The 16275-nt window shown below is 40.6% G+C and overlaps 1 protein-coding gene across 1 annotated transcript; it reads right to left on the bottom strand.

Annotated features, from left to right (window-relative positions):
* Positions 1–5447: 5447 nt before the first annotated feature.
* LOC117992539 (venom protease-like) lies at positions 5448–15080 on the bottom strand. The gene is made up of 8 exons (XM_034980257.2): positions 14833–15080; positions 14241–14398; positions 13351–13579; positions 7826–7961; positions 7191–7354; positions 6525–6626; positions 5912–6096; positions 5448–5665 (listed from the first exon to the last, which is right to left on the bottom strand). Exons 1-8 carry the CDS (start codon positions 14897–14899, stop codon positions 5519–5521), a joined length of 1188 nt encoding a protein of 395 aa, XP_034836148.1. The 5' UTR covers positions 14900–15080; the 3' UTR covers positions 5448–5518.
* Positions 15081–16275: the final 1195 nt, after the last annotated feature.

Here is a 16275-nt window from a genome sequence, read left to right as displayed (position 1 = left end):
ACCTATAGTCCGTACAAAATTACTCCCTTTGCGCCATTTTAACTAGGTATAGGTTCTATAAAATATCTATATAAATTATACGCAATACTAATAAGTATTGCGTATAATTTACATAAATCCTTTCCCGTCAATGCATGGTCACGCAGAAAAAAATTAAGCACTTTAGTAAAAAAGATTGAAAATATTATAATCTCTAATTTACATCGTACCTAATTTTTATCCTACACCTCCATATGCCTCATTGCTGAGTGTTGTGAATTTTCCATTATTCATTTATTTTATTATCAGATGTTAGTGAACTACTGGAACCGCTGGCCTAACGTGTTCTCGCCTTCTCCAAGGCATAAAGGAAACGAAAAGGTCTTTGGACACCCAATAGTGGTCGCATAGTGGTCGCTCATCCAGTTCACTTTCAGTTAACTCGTGTGTCACTGTCTGGGAACTAGGGCAAAATTATTTGGCTTACGATTGACTAATCATTAGTATTAAGTAATTATCTACTGTCCGGCACTCCGGCAGTCTCCACATTACGCATTTGTCCTCTGTACAGTAGCCTTGTCCACGAGATATTCTCGAAAATCAACTTATTTTAATCGAAACTGAATGCGTAATTTTCCTCGTGACTCGTGGGTGTATCCTACGATCTGTGAACAGGCTATCCAAGAGCAATAGTTTTACAATAAAATACCTACTTATAATAAAACTAGGTGATGCCCGCGATTTCGTCCGAGTGAGTTTCGATTTTTAAAATTCCCATGGGAACTCCTCCCATCCTATGTACCTACCTACTTCCCCGGGATGCAAAGCTATCTCTGTACTAAATTACGTCAAAATCGGATGGGCCGTGAAAAGCTAGCAGACAGACAGACAGACGGACAGACAGACAGACATACAGACAGACAGACACACACTTTTAATTTTATATTTAATGTTAGTATGGATAGATAGTGCGCGACAGTTCGAAATGGCAACCGGAGTGGGGACGCCCCACACAGCCCCCGGCCCCGTGCCAACTCGTGCACCGAGTTACGAGTTCGAGCGCGAGTGACGTGCGGGTGTGCGAGGCGTACCCCCCGCCTCATACCCCAATTGCCATTTCGACCTGTCGCGCATTATACCTATCGGTGTTAATTTAGGTTGTAAACTTGGACGATGCACACTATACAGGATGTAACCAGAACGCTAGCAAAAACTTAACGTTATTGTTATGCTACCTACACACAATCCAATACCAATAACCATCATTTTGTAGTTTTAGTGATTTAGTGTTTTTCAAACCCGCAATGTATAGCGTGCAAAACTCGGGTCAATGTCCCGCCTACGACGTGGCATTGACTCCGAGTGGCCTACTTACGCAACCTCATGCGTCAGTCAGACGTTTTATTTGCATAAATATAGGATTATTTTTTGCCTTTTTTTGTGTTGTGGTTACAGTCCGTAAATATTTTCTTTTAAATAAATAGGTAACAAAATTGAGAGAAAGCTATGCAATTCTTTTAACCACGATGAAATTATTATTACTTATTATTGAATGTTTAGTAATATTTATATTGAATGTTCAGTAGGTAATAAGCTACCTAATTCCCAATTCCATGCTTACTTAGGTTATTCTTAGACATGTCAAATCACAAAATACATAGGAGGAAAAAGAATTAAATAAGACTTCCCTAAAAATGCAATTTGCATACATAATAACATAACATACAACATAATATTTATTATTCTTATTTAGATAGATAGTCTTTAGGGTTCCGTGTCTCTATTCTACAGTGAAAAAGTAGCCCTTGTAGGATCACTTCGTTGTCTGTCTGTCTATCGTTTCTGTTACGACCTCTTCTCAGACCTGGGCACGGTTGGAACCCTCGTAGCTTTAGTTTTAAATTCGCGTAATAATTATCACCATAATATCTTAGAAATCCAACAACCGACCATCAAAAAGAGTAATTTATTACTTGTTTTGAATAAATTATTTGAATTTTGAAATTTGACCAGTCTAGGGAATCAAAATCGGGCACTTCCCGTTGACCTTGGCAGGTAGGTACCTAGCAATGTTTTGTAGCACAAGTAAAGGAAAAATCCGAAAACCATGAATTTGTAGTTAGGTACATCACAAAAAAATAAAAATAAATGTTATTTCTTGTACTAATTACGGATTACGGAACTCTTAGTGTGACTCTGACTTGTGCTTGACCGGTTTTTTATTATAATCATAATAATGACGATCTTAAATATAATTTTTGACACGAAGGTCAATTTTGGACGAGAATAATAAAATTCTCGCGCAATCGGGTATTTACATATGCGATTTATTTTTATTAACAAGTAAAATTAGTGTCACAAATAAACATAATTATTTAAATGACAATTTTTTAAAATTTATAGACTAGCGCTTGGCTGCAATCAGACCTGGTGGCAAGTGATGATGCCGCCTAAGACGGAGTGCGCTTGCCTGTAATAGGTAAATTTATAATAGGTAGGTATTTTTAGGTAAACCTACCTAAATGAGGAGATTCGTAGGAGAACTATGATAGAGTAACGGGTAATAAATATTTGCACACTATTAATTTGGTCGAATGTTAAGGGCTCTTTATACTGTATACCTCCATCTTTTTTGTACAAACGTTCTTGCAAATAAATGATTATTTATTTATTTACAAAGCTGAAGTGCCAATAGGCACATAGTTCGAAAAACCGATAGACGTTGGGGTCCCAAGGTGCTGGAATGGCGACCTCGCACCGGAAGGCGCAGCGTTGGAAGGCACCCCCCACTAGGTGGACGGACGACATCAAACGAGTAGCAGGGAGCCGCTGGCTCCCTGCAATATGCCTTAAGTAACTTAAATAAGCTACTTATGCCAAAAAATGATGCCATAAGTAGCTTATTTAAGCTACTTAAGCTATCATTTTTGGCATCGTTAATTTTTATTTTTAAGACCTTGATCATTCTAGCTACAGGGAATTATTATAACGATTTTGTTACATAATCTTAAAGGCTGGTTCCACGTAATGTGATTAGTTTATTAATTAGATACGCAAATCGAATTCCAAAGTGGAGTTAATTAGCCCGTGAGTGGGGTAAGGCAGTGGTCCGACCGCCGACGATGAACGAGAAACGAGAAGAACTAGAAACTATAAACGAGATGGCGATCAGCGGGAAGCGAGTATGTAGTTTCGATAGTTTTGTCGCCGGGCTATAAGCGAGTGTGCAAGTGCGACGAGCGCTTACTCCCGCCATTCGCCCGCGATCGCTCAATCCTGTGCAAACCTGGGCGCGTTACACGTGTTCAAGCGAGCGAGCATCGCTGAACGAATATTTGAGTGAGTTTATTTTTGAAAGCTCGTTGCTCAGCGACAAAACTAGCGAGTCTACTAGCGTCCCCGGCAGTGTGAACAGTCAGAGAGCAACTTTTGATATATGCATCTCTTTCATTTACACGAAATGTACACTTCGGCAGTCGGACCACTGCCTTAGTCCGTGAGTGGGGTAACAGCCGGAAAAAACGCAGACTCCATACAACAACTAATGGTTAGGACGTGTCCACACGAACTGCACGACGCGATGCGTGAAGAGGCCGCGGGGATTTATGCTTCAGTCGACGATATAATTTCGGAAAAACTATGAAATATTCTTTGAATATTCTCTGCGTCCTAGTAGTAAGTAGATAGGTACCTTTTGATGCAATTCTCAATCTCAATAGCTCAATAGCTAACGATGGTATTTGTCAAAAAAATGGCCAAGTGCGAGTCAGACCCGCGCAAGAAGGGTTCCGTACAATTATCCATAAAAAATCACGATTGTTGTATTGGAGCCCCCTTAAATATTTATTTTATTCTGTTTTTTAGTATTTGTTGTTATAGCGGCAACAGAAATACATAATCTTTAATAATATCAACTGTCTATCATGGTTCATGAGATAAAGCCTGGTGACAGACGGACGTAAGTACATTACTTTTTTCGCAAATACATATTTTTTGTGATGTATGTAAACACAAATTCACGGTTGTCAGATTTTTTCTTTATTTGTGCTATAAGACCTACCTACCTACCTTCCATTCATGATGCTCAATTTCATGATGTCAAAGGAAAGTACCTACCGTATAGGTTTTCATGACAGACACGACAGACAGATTGACAGACGGACAGACAGGCAGACAACAAAGTGATCCTATAAGGGTTCCTTTTTTCCTTTTGGGGAACGAAACCCTAAAAACAAAAACTTATAGTGCCAAGGTGCATATAACAATGCCTACGTTATTTTTAAGGAAGTCTATCTTGTGTTCTTGCCCCTAAGTGACGTGTCGACTATAGTATGACGTCACGTAGTAATGAATGACAAGTTATCAAGGGTAAGGGAGTTTACGATGCATAGGTATTCAATGTGTAATCGCGTGGTAGTTTTAGAATATTTATGTTCAGTGAATCAGTAGGCAAGCCGGTACTTGAATATTTCCATTTACTTTTTAGCAGGATACGTGAAAGTCAGATGGTAAATGGTATATAGGTATCCGTGGACCGTAGAAAACCTCCCAAAAGTTGTAAACCTCTTTGCTGAGGGTCTTTACTCTTACATAATGGAGAAGGAGGTCTCTAGAGATAAACAGGAGTAAATGCAGAAGCAAGTCAAATAAAGTTTTGTTTAAGGGGTTTTTGCGTTAAGGTACGGACAGACGTGCTCAAAAAAAGCGTGCTTTTATGCTAGCTTAATGTTAGCATGCTCATGCAACTGTTCACATTTGCCAGCAATAAGCATGCTTAAATAAACTGTAGAGTTATATGTTGTATGTTGTACTGAGTACATGCTAATAAGCAAACCCTGTTCAGACGCGCTCGGAGCACGCCCCCTTCTACCCGCGCCTCAGGTAGCATGCTCGAAAATCAAACGTCGGTTGATTTTTGAGCATGCTCGAAATAAGCATGCTCATTACATGACACACGTGCTACTAATGAGCACTTGCTCAATAAAAGCATGCTTTCGTGCTAGTAATGAGCACGTCTGTCCGTACCTTTAAGCTTAATGAGGTTTTGGTCATTGTTCGAATCAAAGATAAATAAAACAAGTACAGGATATTACTAACGCAATAGGTCGAGTTGGCAATCGGCGTATAAGGCGGGAGGACGCCTCTCACACCCGCACGTTACCCGCGCTATCCCGCACCGGGTTAGCGCGGGGGCTGTGCGGGTTTGTCATCTTGACCTGTCGCGTAATATAAGTAGATCATGATAAATGTGTAAAGGTAAAATTTAAAAAAGAATAAGTAATTACTAACTAATTACAGTTTTTAATTATTTATTTCTATTTCTTACACTTATTATTTACATGTTCCTATATAAATTACTATTTATTTTACATCGCAGTCATTACTTTTAGAATATATAATATTTTTCTTTAAAAACTTTCCTAGTGCGATTGAACTCTGTACAGCGACATCTAGTTTATTACTTCAAAGTTACTTTCTCAAGTTGCTGGTTGTTTCATTCAGTCCATTTTCATCATCTTAGCCTGGGTTTGAAGCGTGGTTAAGCAGATCCTAGCACATATCTTTGCAGCCAAGGTATAAAGTTGGTGACCCTGGTGTAGATTCCGGGCAAGCCGGGCCTCGCGCAATCTCGTGGTCCAAACGATACCACTCCTATTTGGTAGTAGATTGATGTCAGGTTTATAGGCTGGAAATAGAAATTTGGATCAGGAAAATGAAATAAGCCTTTGCTTACATTCTTATAAATTTTAAAATAAAAGCATAAAAAATGCAATTCATTTTTCCTTAAAAAGGGATGAAATAGAATAGAATAGAATAGAAATATTTTAATTCAAATAAACTTTTACAAGTATTTTTAGCCGGGATTTCACTGCCCCTAAGCCATGATGTTTAGGGCCCTAATGCCTTACGAAAAGGAGGAAAATATACTAACAATAGGTTGCATCAAAGGACCGCCGCTGTCCCCACTGCAGGAGTCTTTCCCTCCCGTGATGTACCCCGCGCAGATGACTCGCTCGTCGATCACTTGGTCCTCGTACTGGGAGTAGCTTTGCAGGCACACGTCGTTGGATAGTACTGGTAGCTGCAATACTTGTAGGTGTGTCGCTTTTGCCCCACCTGAGAAAAAATTCTTTGAATACCAGCTGCGTGCTTGATAGGAATTCCCTTATCCCCTATTTTAACCCCCTCACAGCGATCACGCACTCATCCAATCTGAATCATGATGACATATTATTATGTCATAAACTACGACATATTATGTCAAAAAATATAAAATTTTACTTCAATTTTACGTCAACATAAGGTCAACATCATGTCAACATGCTATGATTTTTTTTTAAATTTCGTTTAAAATGTCTACCAATGCGAATCAACCCTTACAGGATGAATGAAAAAAACTTTTTTTAACCTTTCTAACCCACGTTAATAATATAGTCAATAGTCATACTTGGATATAGTAAAAATCCCGAAAGGGGGTAAATCCATCACACCATAAATTATTGATAAAGAAATGGGTTTCAAAAAAGTTAGTTGAATTGACTCACGGGCGCTCAACTGGCCCCATCCAGCAACTAGAGGCATCCAGTCGAGGAAGTCCTCAGACCTCAGCCTGCTGGTCGCGGGGATGCATATCGGTTTAATCAATTCTGTAACAAAAAAAATTATGGTAAAAATAGCAGATAGACAGAAATATAGCCCGTAAAAAACGAAACTCTGAAACAACTAGAAATAAAAATACTAGAAATACAAATAAACTTGTAATGCCCGCCTCTAGGCTAAGTAAAGTTAGCAATTCATTTGTTCGTAATTCTATACGTTTTTATAATAAGCTTCCAGAAGACATATCGGAGATGTCTCTCAACAAGTTCAAAGTTTTCATAAAACGTAAACTTATTGAAAAATCCTATTACAATGTAAAGGATTATTTGAATGATAAGAAAGCTTGGGAATGAGTTGCTTAATAGCTTTTTGTTAGTTCTAAGTGATTTTGTAAAGTGGTGATAATAAAAAGAATACCCGGCTGAGTTTGTTGTGGGCTCTCAGACCTGGGCGCGTTTGGAACCCTCGTAGCTTTAGTTTTAAGTACGTATTAATTATCACCACTATACCATAATTATCATCTTACAAATAAAAATTCTTGACAATCAGGAAGCGTAAAATTTTACCAATTCTGAATAAATAATTTGAGTTTGAGTTCAACCCGCGCTCACCGGAATACTGCACGTCGTTTTGCAGCACCAGCACGCCGATGTCGTTCTCGTACGACTTGGGGTCGTATTGCTCGTGCTTTGTCATGCTCTTGATGAGGATGTCTACCGGGGCAGCGCCCTCGTCCTCCCGGCCGAGGTCCAGCTCTCCCAGCCGAACTACGTATCTGCGATAAATGATAATTCACAAGTTGAATGGGAAACTGGAAGAAATCTGCGTTTAGAGGTAAGCATTTCCAATGTAACTTAATTTATTACTACAATTTCGGTAGTAGGTACATGAAAAATATAAATAAAAAATAAATAAATACCAATAGGTAGTGAAAAACTAAACATGTAAGTGAAGATAAATAACATAATCCATACTATATACTCATATTGTAAATGTGAAATTGTGTCTGTCTGTCTGCCTGCTAGCCTTTCACGGCCCATCCGTTCAACCGATTTTGACGAAATTTGGTACAGAGATAGCTTGCAAGATAGATAGAGGCCTACTACGTATAGAATAGCCTAGATATCCTTCCCCGGAAGAACATAGGCTAGTTCATGGGTAGGTGTACATAATATATACAGTATCTCCCTACGTGGATCAAGACAGAGATCAGTATATACATTATCTAAAATATAGATCTACTTACAAGGCAGTCTCCTGATTGTGTATGCAATGCGCGGCGGTGATGACGTGACGGCGACTGACCAGAGAGCCGCCGCACAGCCAGCTCGTGAGAGATGACCTAACCTCGTACCCGAGCAGCGCCATCCATGGTAGATCGCCTGAAAACAATTCAATATACGTATTCATCATAAAACTTAAAGCTAGCTTTATCTAATTACTATACAAATCATGCCCGGGTGGAATGGTGCCAAGAATACTGGCTGCATTTCCGCGCTGGACAGCCAGGCTGATCCGTTGCGCAAAAAATTAGCCAGCCCTTCTGTCACCAGATGAGGCTATTAATCACGGTGAAATGTCTCGTATTTTTTTTTAGCACTAAATCTCCATGGCCCCAGGGTCTCCACGGCAAACGGAACAAAAATGTAACTCTCGATAAGAGAGGCATACTTGCGCCGCTTGTCGCTTTCAGCAAATTCATCATGAATATGATTGTCTGCCCTACACCGTCACTCTGAGTACGGGACTCCTTTCAGAATAAGAAGGGTTTACCACGCCTGGCCGAGTGCGGATTGACAGACTAGACTTTAATAAAATCGTGCAGAACCATGGCAGAAGCCCTTTAGTTTTTTGTAAAAAAATCAAATGGTTACTATTTACTACAAACATCGCCTGCATAATTTTCTTTTTTGAGAAGTCAAAGAGTTCCCACGGGATTTGTAAAAAACCTAAATCCACGCGGACGAAGTCTCGGGCATCCTCTAATAGCCTAATTGACATAATCATCGATCCAGGATCAAACCGAGAGTTCCCTCTAGTTCACTCTGCCTTTACCCTATTAGCCAATATAAGTCCTGCAAATTGCTATTGCGCCGGAACCAGATCTCATTAACATCGAAATGACGTCATTTTGACGTCAGCCGAAATAAAAATATACCATCAGCTCGAAATTTCAATCTAGTGCTAAAATACTAGTCACTAAAATGGCGGCCACGCGCATTAGCAATTTGCGGGACTTATAGCCATTGACATTTTTTATTAATGATTTTCATTCAATGTAGAATAGAATAGAATAGAATATTATGTTTTTTATTCATGTAAACTTTTTACAAATGAATAGTCAGGTAGTTCTTCTTCTTCGCTCTGGGCTGGTTTCCGCACTTAAACGTTTCCGTCTGTTGTGCGTGCATCGCCCCTCCCCGCCGAAGTCTTCACTCCAGCCATCCAAGCTCGCTCCAGAAGCCAAACAGACCGCCCAGGTTGCCGAGGGCTTCATGGAGTGAGGTCGGGGAACCTAAATGGCGCTCGCGTTGATCTGCTACGCCCATGCACTCTAGGAGTACGTGCGTCGGTGTTTCATCATCCTCCATGCAGGCCCTGCACAGAGGACTGTCGGTGACACCTATAACGAAAAGGTGTTTGTTTAGTGGGCTGTGCCCTGTTATGAGTCCCACCACCTTCCTAAGTTTACCTCTGTCCAGGCGGAGTAGTATGTTAGTTTGTCGTTTGTCTATGTTGGGGAAAGCCTCTTTGGCTTGCCTGCAGTCTGTTGTGTTAGCCCATAGTTTAGAATGTTCTTTTAGTGTTAGTTCATGCAACCAGGTTTTATACTCACTGAAGGGTATGGGTACGATAGGTTCTGGCCCTGTCACCTTCAGTGTCGTAGCCTTTCGTGCTAGTGCGTCTGCCGCCTCGTTCCCCTGGTCTCCATCATGTCCTTTGACCCACCTTAGGGTGATGTCGTTTGACATGGCGAGAGTTTGCAGAGCCTTGTGGCAGTCTTGTATAAGTTGGGAGGTCGTCGAGAATCTAGCCAAGGCTTTAAGAGCAGCTTGGCTATCAGAGTTAATGTTAATCTTAAAGTTTTTTACCTGTCGATTGGTCATGGATATAGCTGCGGTCATAATGCCCACACACTCTGCTTGGAAAACAGAGTTATCCTTACCGAGTGCGTGACTTATCCTCATGTTCAGTTCTTGGCAATAGGCTCCTGCACCTGTGCCAGTTTTGGTTTTGGATCCGTCGGTGTACACTTCTATTGCGTCTTGTGTTGACCTCGGATTCATGTTCTTTCCTGTGTTTATCTTGTAGTTTTTGTCTAGTATGTGTTGTTTTTTGGTTCTGTCACATTTCCACTCCAGACGTGGCTCTTTGTTTATGCTTTGCAAAAGAATTTTAGTATGCATTGTGTTGTGTTCTTTCCAATGACCCGCGGTTTTCAGTCTCAAGGCTGCGAGTGTTGCTTCTTCTTTAATGTGTAGGTATAGGGGCGGAATCCCCAGTATAATTTCGAGTGCTGCTGTTGGTGTAGTACTCATGCAGCCGGTAATGGCGAGACATGCTTGTCGTTGGAATTTCTGTAGTTCTTGCTGGGCGGTTGTAAGGAGAGTTCTTGGCCACCATACAAGTGCAGCATAAGTTAGTGAACATCTTACAACCGCTAGGTATAACCATTTCATTATTTTTGGTTTTAGTCCCCATTTTTTCCCCAGCATGCGTTTGCATTGATTTAGTATTGTAAGTGATTTTTTTAGTTTTATCTTCTGTATGCCTTTTCCAGCTGAGCTTGCTGTCCAGCGTCACACCGAGGTACTTTACTTCAGTGGACAGTTCCAGGCTTGTGTTGAACAAGGTTGGTGGTTTTGTCAGCTCAATTTTCCTTTTGTTGGTAAACAGAATCATCTCTGTTTTCTTTGGATTTACTGTAAGTTCGTTTTCATCGCACCATCTTTCGATTAAGCGCAAAGCTCGTTGCATGACTTCATATAGTGTGTTTTCTAGTTTACCACTGATTAGGATGGTAAGATCATCCGCATAACCAATGGTGTAGAACCCACTTTTGTTTAGTTTAGTTATCAGGTCGTCAACTACCAGGTTCCACAGGATTGGTGATAAAACACCTCCTTGTGGGCAGCCTCTCGCTACTATACCTTTTGTGACTCCGTTGATGTCTAGTTGTATAATCCTCTGTTCTAGCATTACTCTTATCCAGCTGCGTATAGTTTTTGGCGCCTTGTATCGTCCCAAGGCTTTGTCAATGCTATCAAAAGTTGTTTTGTCAAAGGCTCCCTCAATGTCTATGAAAATGCCTAATGTCGATAGTTTGTTTCCTAAGTCATGCTCGATTTTGGACACAACAGAGTGCAAAGCGGTTTCTGTTGATTTACCCGTACTGTAAGCATGTTGGTTTGGATGTAGTGGTATATGCTTTAAAGTTCTGTCCCTGAGAGACCGGTCGACCAGTCTTTCAAGCGTCTTTAGTAGAAATGATGTAAGGCTGATTGGTCTGAAGGACTTTGGCAATGTGTAGTCACTCCTACCAGGTTTTGGTAGGAAGACCACCTTTACTTCTCTCCAGGCCATTGGGATGTATTTGTATGCTATGCAGGCCTTGTATATTATTTCCAGCCAAGGCGTCAGTTGCAGTTTTCCCCATTGTAGAAGTGCTGGGAAAATGGTATCGGTCCCTCCTGTTTTGAAAGGGTGAAAGGTGTCAATAGCCCAGCTGATTCTATCTCGCGTGACTATGTTGTTGGCAAGGTCCCAATCCTCTTCCATTGGATGGTGACCAAGGGTGTTAACCCAGTCTGTTGAATCTACTATTCTACAGCCAGGGAAGTGTGTTTCGATGAGCGTTTCGCTTATCTCTTTGTCGTCCTTGGTGTATGTTCCATCTGCTTTCCTCAGCGAGCCGAGTGTGCGGGTGTTATCATTTGCTAGAATCTTGCGTATGCGAGCAGCCGTATCGTTTGATTCTATGCTTGTGCAAAACTTTTGCCAGGAATTTTTTTCCTTTTCCCTGACGCGTTTATTGTATAGGTATTGGGCCTCCTTGTAGTTGTCCCAATCTTGTTCTTGTTTGGTGTTTTTGGCTCTGTTGAAAAGATGTCTAAGTTTTTTTCCTCATTCTTTCCAGATCAGGACCCCACCAGCTGTTTTTCGATGGTTGTTTTATGTTGTTTTTCTTTAGGAGACAAGCTTGTTCATAGCTTGTTCTAATATATTTCGTTAGTTTATTTACGTTTCCTTCGATGTTATCAATATCATCGATGTTTTTTGGTTTATTTACACCTATCTGTTGTGTCAGCAGGTTTTTGTATTTTGATATGTTGGTTTTCCTTGGATTTCTCTTTGGTACATGTTGCGTGATCGTGAGATCTAAGTCATAGCATATCCGCCTGTGGTCGGAGAGAGAGGGCTCGTCACTGACTCTCCAGTTCTTTACATGGTCTGCGGCTCTGGTTGACGCTAGGGTTAGATCAATTATGGTTTGGTACCTACTCGTCACAAAAGTCGGTTCGGTACCCATATTAATAATTGTTAGGTTAGTGGTTAGTAGGAAATTTATTAAACTCTCACCACGTTTGTTGTTGGCTGTGCATCCCCACAGGTTGTGATGTGCGTTGCTGTCGACAGAGATGATTAAATCCATGTCGTTATCCTCACAGTGTGTTACAAGCTCCACCAATTCTTTTGTTGGTATTCCGTCCTCGATGGGCATGTATATTGATGCTAGGACCACCGGTTTTGGCGGTCGCCCCATGCCTTGTTGTATTCCGTTATTTATTTTAACTGCTGTCAGATCTCTGGAACAGTATTGTGTTAGTAGTAACGCTGTAATACAGCGTGGAATGTAGATGCATGTTCTTGGTGGTTCGTCGGTGCTGTGTGAAAAGATCTTACCATGACAGCTTCCGAAACCACACATAGTTTTTCCCCTGACCCACGGCTCCTGGATCAGGGCGATGGTCTCGTCTTCAACCTCCAGCTGCCTACGTAACGTGGCCGTGGCAAGGTGTTTGTGCTGGAGGTTGGTTTGGATAATTTTCATTTCTCCGTCGCCCTCTGTGCCGGGGGTTGTTCGGCAGGGGCAGTTTCCTCTGGAGCGTCTTGTGTCGCCTTTTTCTCCCGGGGTCGTATAAGGTTCGTCCGGGGGTCCGCTAGCATTTCCTCGATTCTGTCGAGGACTGTGCTCACGGAGGGCTCAGGTGTTGCAGGGAGCTGACTGGTTAGTTCATCCACATCCATGTCACCACCCACATCAGGCTCCTCTCGGTTTTCAGGCTCTAAGTTATGCCCGGGCGGTACATCACTTAGTCCTTCATCCGTGAAGAACCTGATGTAGATAGTGCCCGTGGAGTAGGCGACCTTCCTGCCGCGCTCCAGGATCGTTGGTAGCTCCTCGTTGGGGATTCCTAATATTAGGAACACCCCAGGAGGGCTGCTAGTTGTTCGTGAGTAGCTGAACAAAACCCACTGTGACACCTTGTACCACGGGTTTTGGTGAGATAGGACTTGATGTAGTTGGCCTATCTCCCCGTCGTAGCCCGGGACGTATAGCCCCGACCTTACCCTAATTGGTATTTCGGTCTGTTGTATCACAGTGAGTCAGGTAGTTTTAATTTACTTTGCTTTCGAATCGTTGGATGCATCTACCACTGGTTCGGATGCCGTTCCTACCGAGAAGAACCAGCAAGAAACTCGGCGGTTGCTCTTTTTAATTTTAATTACTAAACTACTAGTAAACTTTAATATTAATCAAAAAATTACCAAGTTTAGCGTCCACCCCACCCACTATTCTCCCAAAACTAGCATTGCTGATACCGCATTCCGGCGGAGACGGAAACGCAGAGATGTAATCATCGTCTGTTGGTAGAGACTTGGCCAAGCTCCTGCCTGGGGCTAGGGTGACTGTGGCAGGCTGCAAGGGGTTGCTGGTGGTCGGTGGTTGCAGGGGGTTCGTAGTGATCGGTTGCAGAAATTGTCGAGGACAGCACACCTGTGAAAGAAGAACCTTTTTAGAATACTTTGTAAATAGAAAACACACTTTCGCATTTCTAACATTAGTACAATACTCCAACCCTAAGCAATACAGGGGTAGGTCAGCTAATTTGTTAAACTGATTGGTTTATTTCCTTATGTAAACAATGAACCAAAAGCTTAATTTGCTAAAATCCGCTATAACAGGTCGAATCATCGTGCAACATGCAGCATGCGAAATGCACCGCCCGTCCTCCCACTGCTAAACATGCAGGAAGAAGCAGCCACCAGGCAAGCAACACGCACCACCACCACGCAGCACCACACAAATCCCAAACACAGTCGACGCACGTTTCGCCCCGACACCGGAGCATCCTCTCAGGAGATGTAGACCTTACAATGCACAATTGCAAAGTTAAACTAGCTTAGTACACAAAAACTTAAACTAGCTTATGCTCGCGACTTCGTCCACGTGGACTAAATAAATTTCAACCCCTTTATTATTATTTTAATCCCTTAAGGGTTGAATTTTCAAAAATCCCTTCTTAGCGGATGCGTACGTCATAATAGCTATCTGCATGCCAAACATCCATCAAGTAGTTTGAGCTGTACATTGATAGATCAGTCAGTCAGTCAGTCACCTTTTCCTTTTATATAATATTTAGATATCTGTTATATACCTTAGGTGTAGTGCCTTCGAAGCCACAGGTAGTTTTCCTGAGAAAGGTTTGAACTTCCGGTCTAGAGCCGAAGTTTTCCAAAACTTTTAAGTACGGGTCACACAGCTTGATGTTGAGACAGGTCCCCAGGGTATTGTCTACTGTTTCACATTGGTCTTCTGTGAAAAAAAATTATATCTATTTACCATCAGTACCCTTATTATAAATGCGAAATCCATGGATTTAAGTTTTGCAAAAATCACTGTGAAAACTATATTTTCCGGAATAAAAATATTGTAAGTCCCCGATTTTACCATGCAAGCTATCTCTAAGATAAATGTCAAAATCGGCTTTACAGAAAAACAGGTGATAATAGGTATACCTAGTAGACAAAGAGACACTCCTTTGCATTTATAATATTACCAAGTTAGTAGGCATGGACTGATATTCGAAACACTTTTTAAAACTTAATTCATTTCCAAAATTTTTAACTTTACCACGCGAAATTATTTTTTAAAAGTTATACGGCGGTTTACTTAATTTAAAATAAATTTAAAATTAAGTTTACCTACTTAGGTAGGTACTTACTTTAAGTAACTTACTAAAAACTCACCAGGCACAAATTGAGTAAACACAAATTGAAATACACAAATACACAAAACAATTAGAAGCCGTGCCATTTCTTAGTAGGTACTATCAGGATTTATTTATCTCACTGTAGTCTTTAGTAGGTAACTAATAATAATTACTGGTCTATAAGTTACTCCTAAATCTTTAATTTAAAGACTCTAACTTTCCATATCTGTTATGAGTAAAATTATCTCTTAGAGAACTCTGAAACTGTAATAAGAATAGTTACTATCAAAGCGCTCTCTAAAACTCAATTTTCTGATTTAAGAAATACACTTAGAAGTTAGGAAAGTATGGTAATTACACTGAAATTAACACATAGAACTTAAAAGCAATTTAAATTAATATTAGATACTAATAAAATAAAATTACTAAATCAATTATTTTATGTAGAGACGATTTGAGTGCGTGCGATCGACCTACGTGCACTGATAATGTGAAATGGTATCATCTTGAACCATATAAAAATAAGTTTAAAGCTTCGGAAATCCCTAACGACATTAATCTTATGCTTATAAAAAAATATTTTGCGCGACAATTTTATCGCGCTTTCAAAAATATCTCTAAACTAGCTAATGCCCGCGACTTCGTAGACGTGGGTTTAGGTTTTTAAAAATCCCATGGGAACACTTTGATTTTGCGGGATAAAAAGTAGTCTATGCCACTCTCCAGGTCTTAAACTATGCCCGTGCAAAAAATAACGTCGATCGATTGCTTCGTTGCGACGTAATTGAAGTACAAACCCACATTTATAATATGGGTAGTGATTGCCTTTTTACAAGATTGCCCAAAAAGTAGTAATGTTTTCAGGGTTTATATTCAGAATAAAGGGATAAGCCACAGTCCACCACTCTGGCCAAGTGCACGAAAGCATAAAAACCGGCCAAGTGGGAGTCAGGCTCGCGCTACAATGGTTCCGTACTACAGTCATATATTTGCGACATTTTGCACGATAAATAAAAAACTATGATGCATAAAAATAAATAAAAATCTGTTTTAGAATGCACCTGGTAGAGGTGAAGACCTTTCATATGATATCCCACTTGATATAGTTATCTTACTTTGAAAATTGAAAATCCTAATTATTAGTTCATGACCACAATTTAATTTTTTTTTGTGTGATGTATCCACAAATTCACGGTTTTCAGATGTTTCCCCTAATGTCAGCTACAAGACCTACCTACATGCCAAATTTCATGATTCTAGGTCAACGGGAACCCTGTAGGTTTCTTGACAGACCGACAGACAGACAGACAACAAAGTGATCCTATAAGGGTTCCGTTTTTCATTTTGAGGTTCGGAACCTTAAAAAAGTAGAGATCCCTAGGAAAACTGTAAAAACCTTCCCGTGCGAAGCCTCTCAATGGTTCTTGAGAAGTTACCGATGGAAATCCTTTCGAGTACACGACTACCTATAATTAAGAAA

This window comes from Maniola hyperantus, chromosome 21 (genome assembly GCF_902806685.2).
Source record: "Maniola hyperantus chromosome 21, iAphHyp1.2, whole genome shotgun sequence".
Classification (NCBI taxonomy): Eukaryota; Metazoa; Arthropoda; class Insecta; order Lepidoptera; family Nymphalidae; genus Maniola; species Maniola hyperantus.
This window is presented reverse-complemented; position numbering and strand designations above follow the sequence as displayed.

Excerpts from the sequence above, each read along its gene's own strand:
- LOC117992539 (XM_034980257.2), bottom strand. The coding sequence starts at position 14,899 with ATGGCACGGCTTCTAATTGTTTTGTGTATTTGTGTATTTCAATTTGTG. Across the intron at positions 7,355-7,825 it reads CACAATCAGGAGACTGCCTT|ATACGTAGTTCGGCTGGGAG; the intron begins GTAAGTAGATCT and ends CATTTATCGCAG. Across the intron at positions 5,666-5,911 it reads GTCCTTTGATGCAACCTATT|CCTATAAACCTGACATCAAT; the intron begins GTTAGTATATTT and ends TTCTATTTCCAG.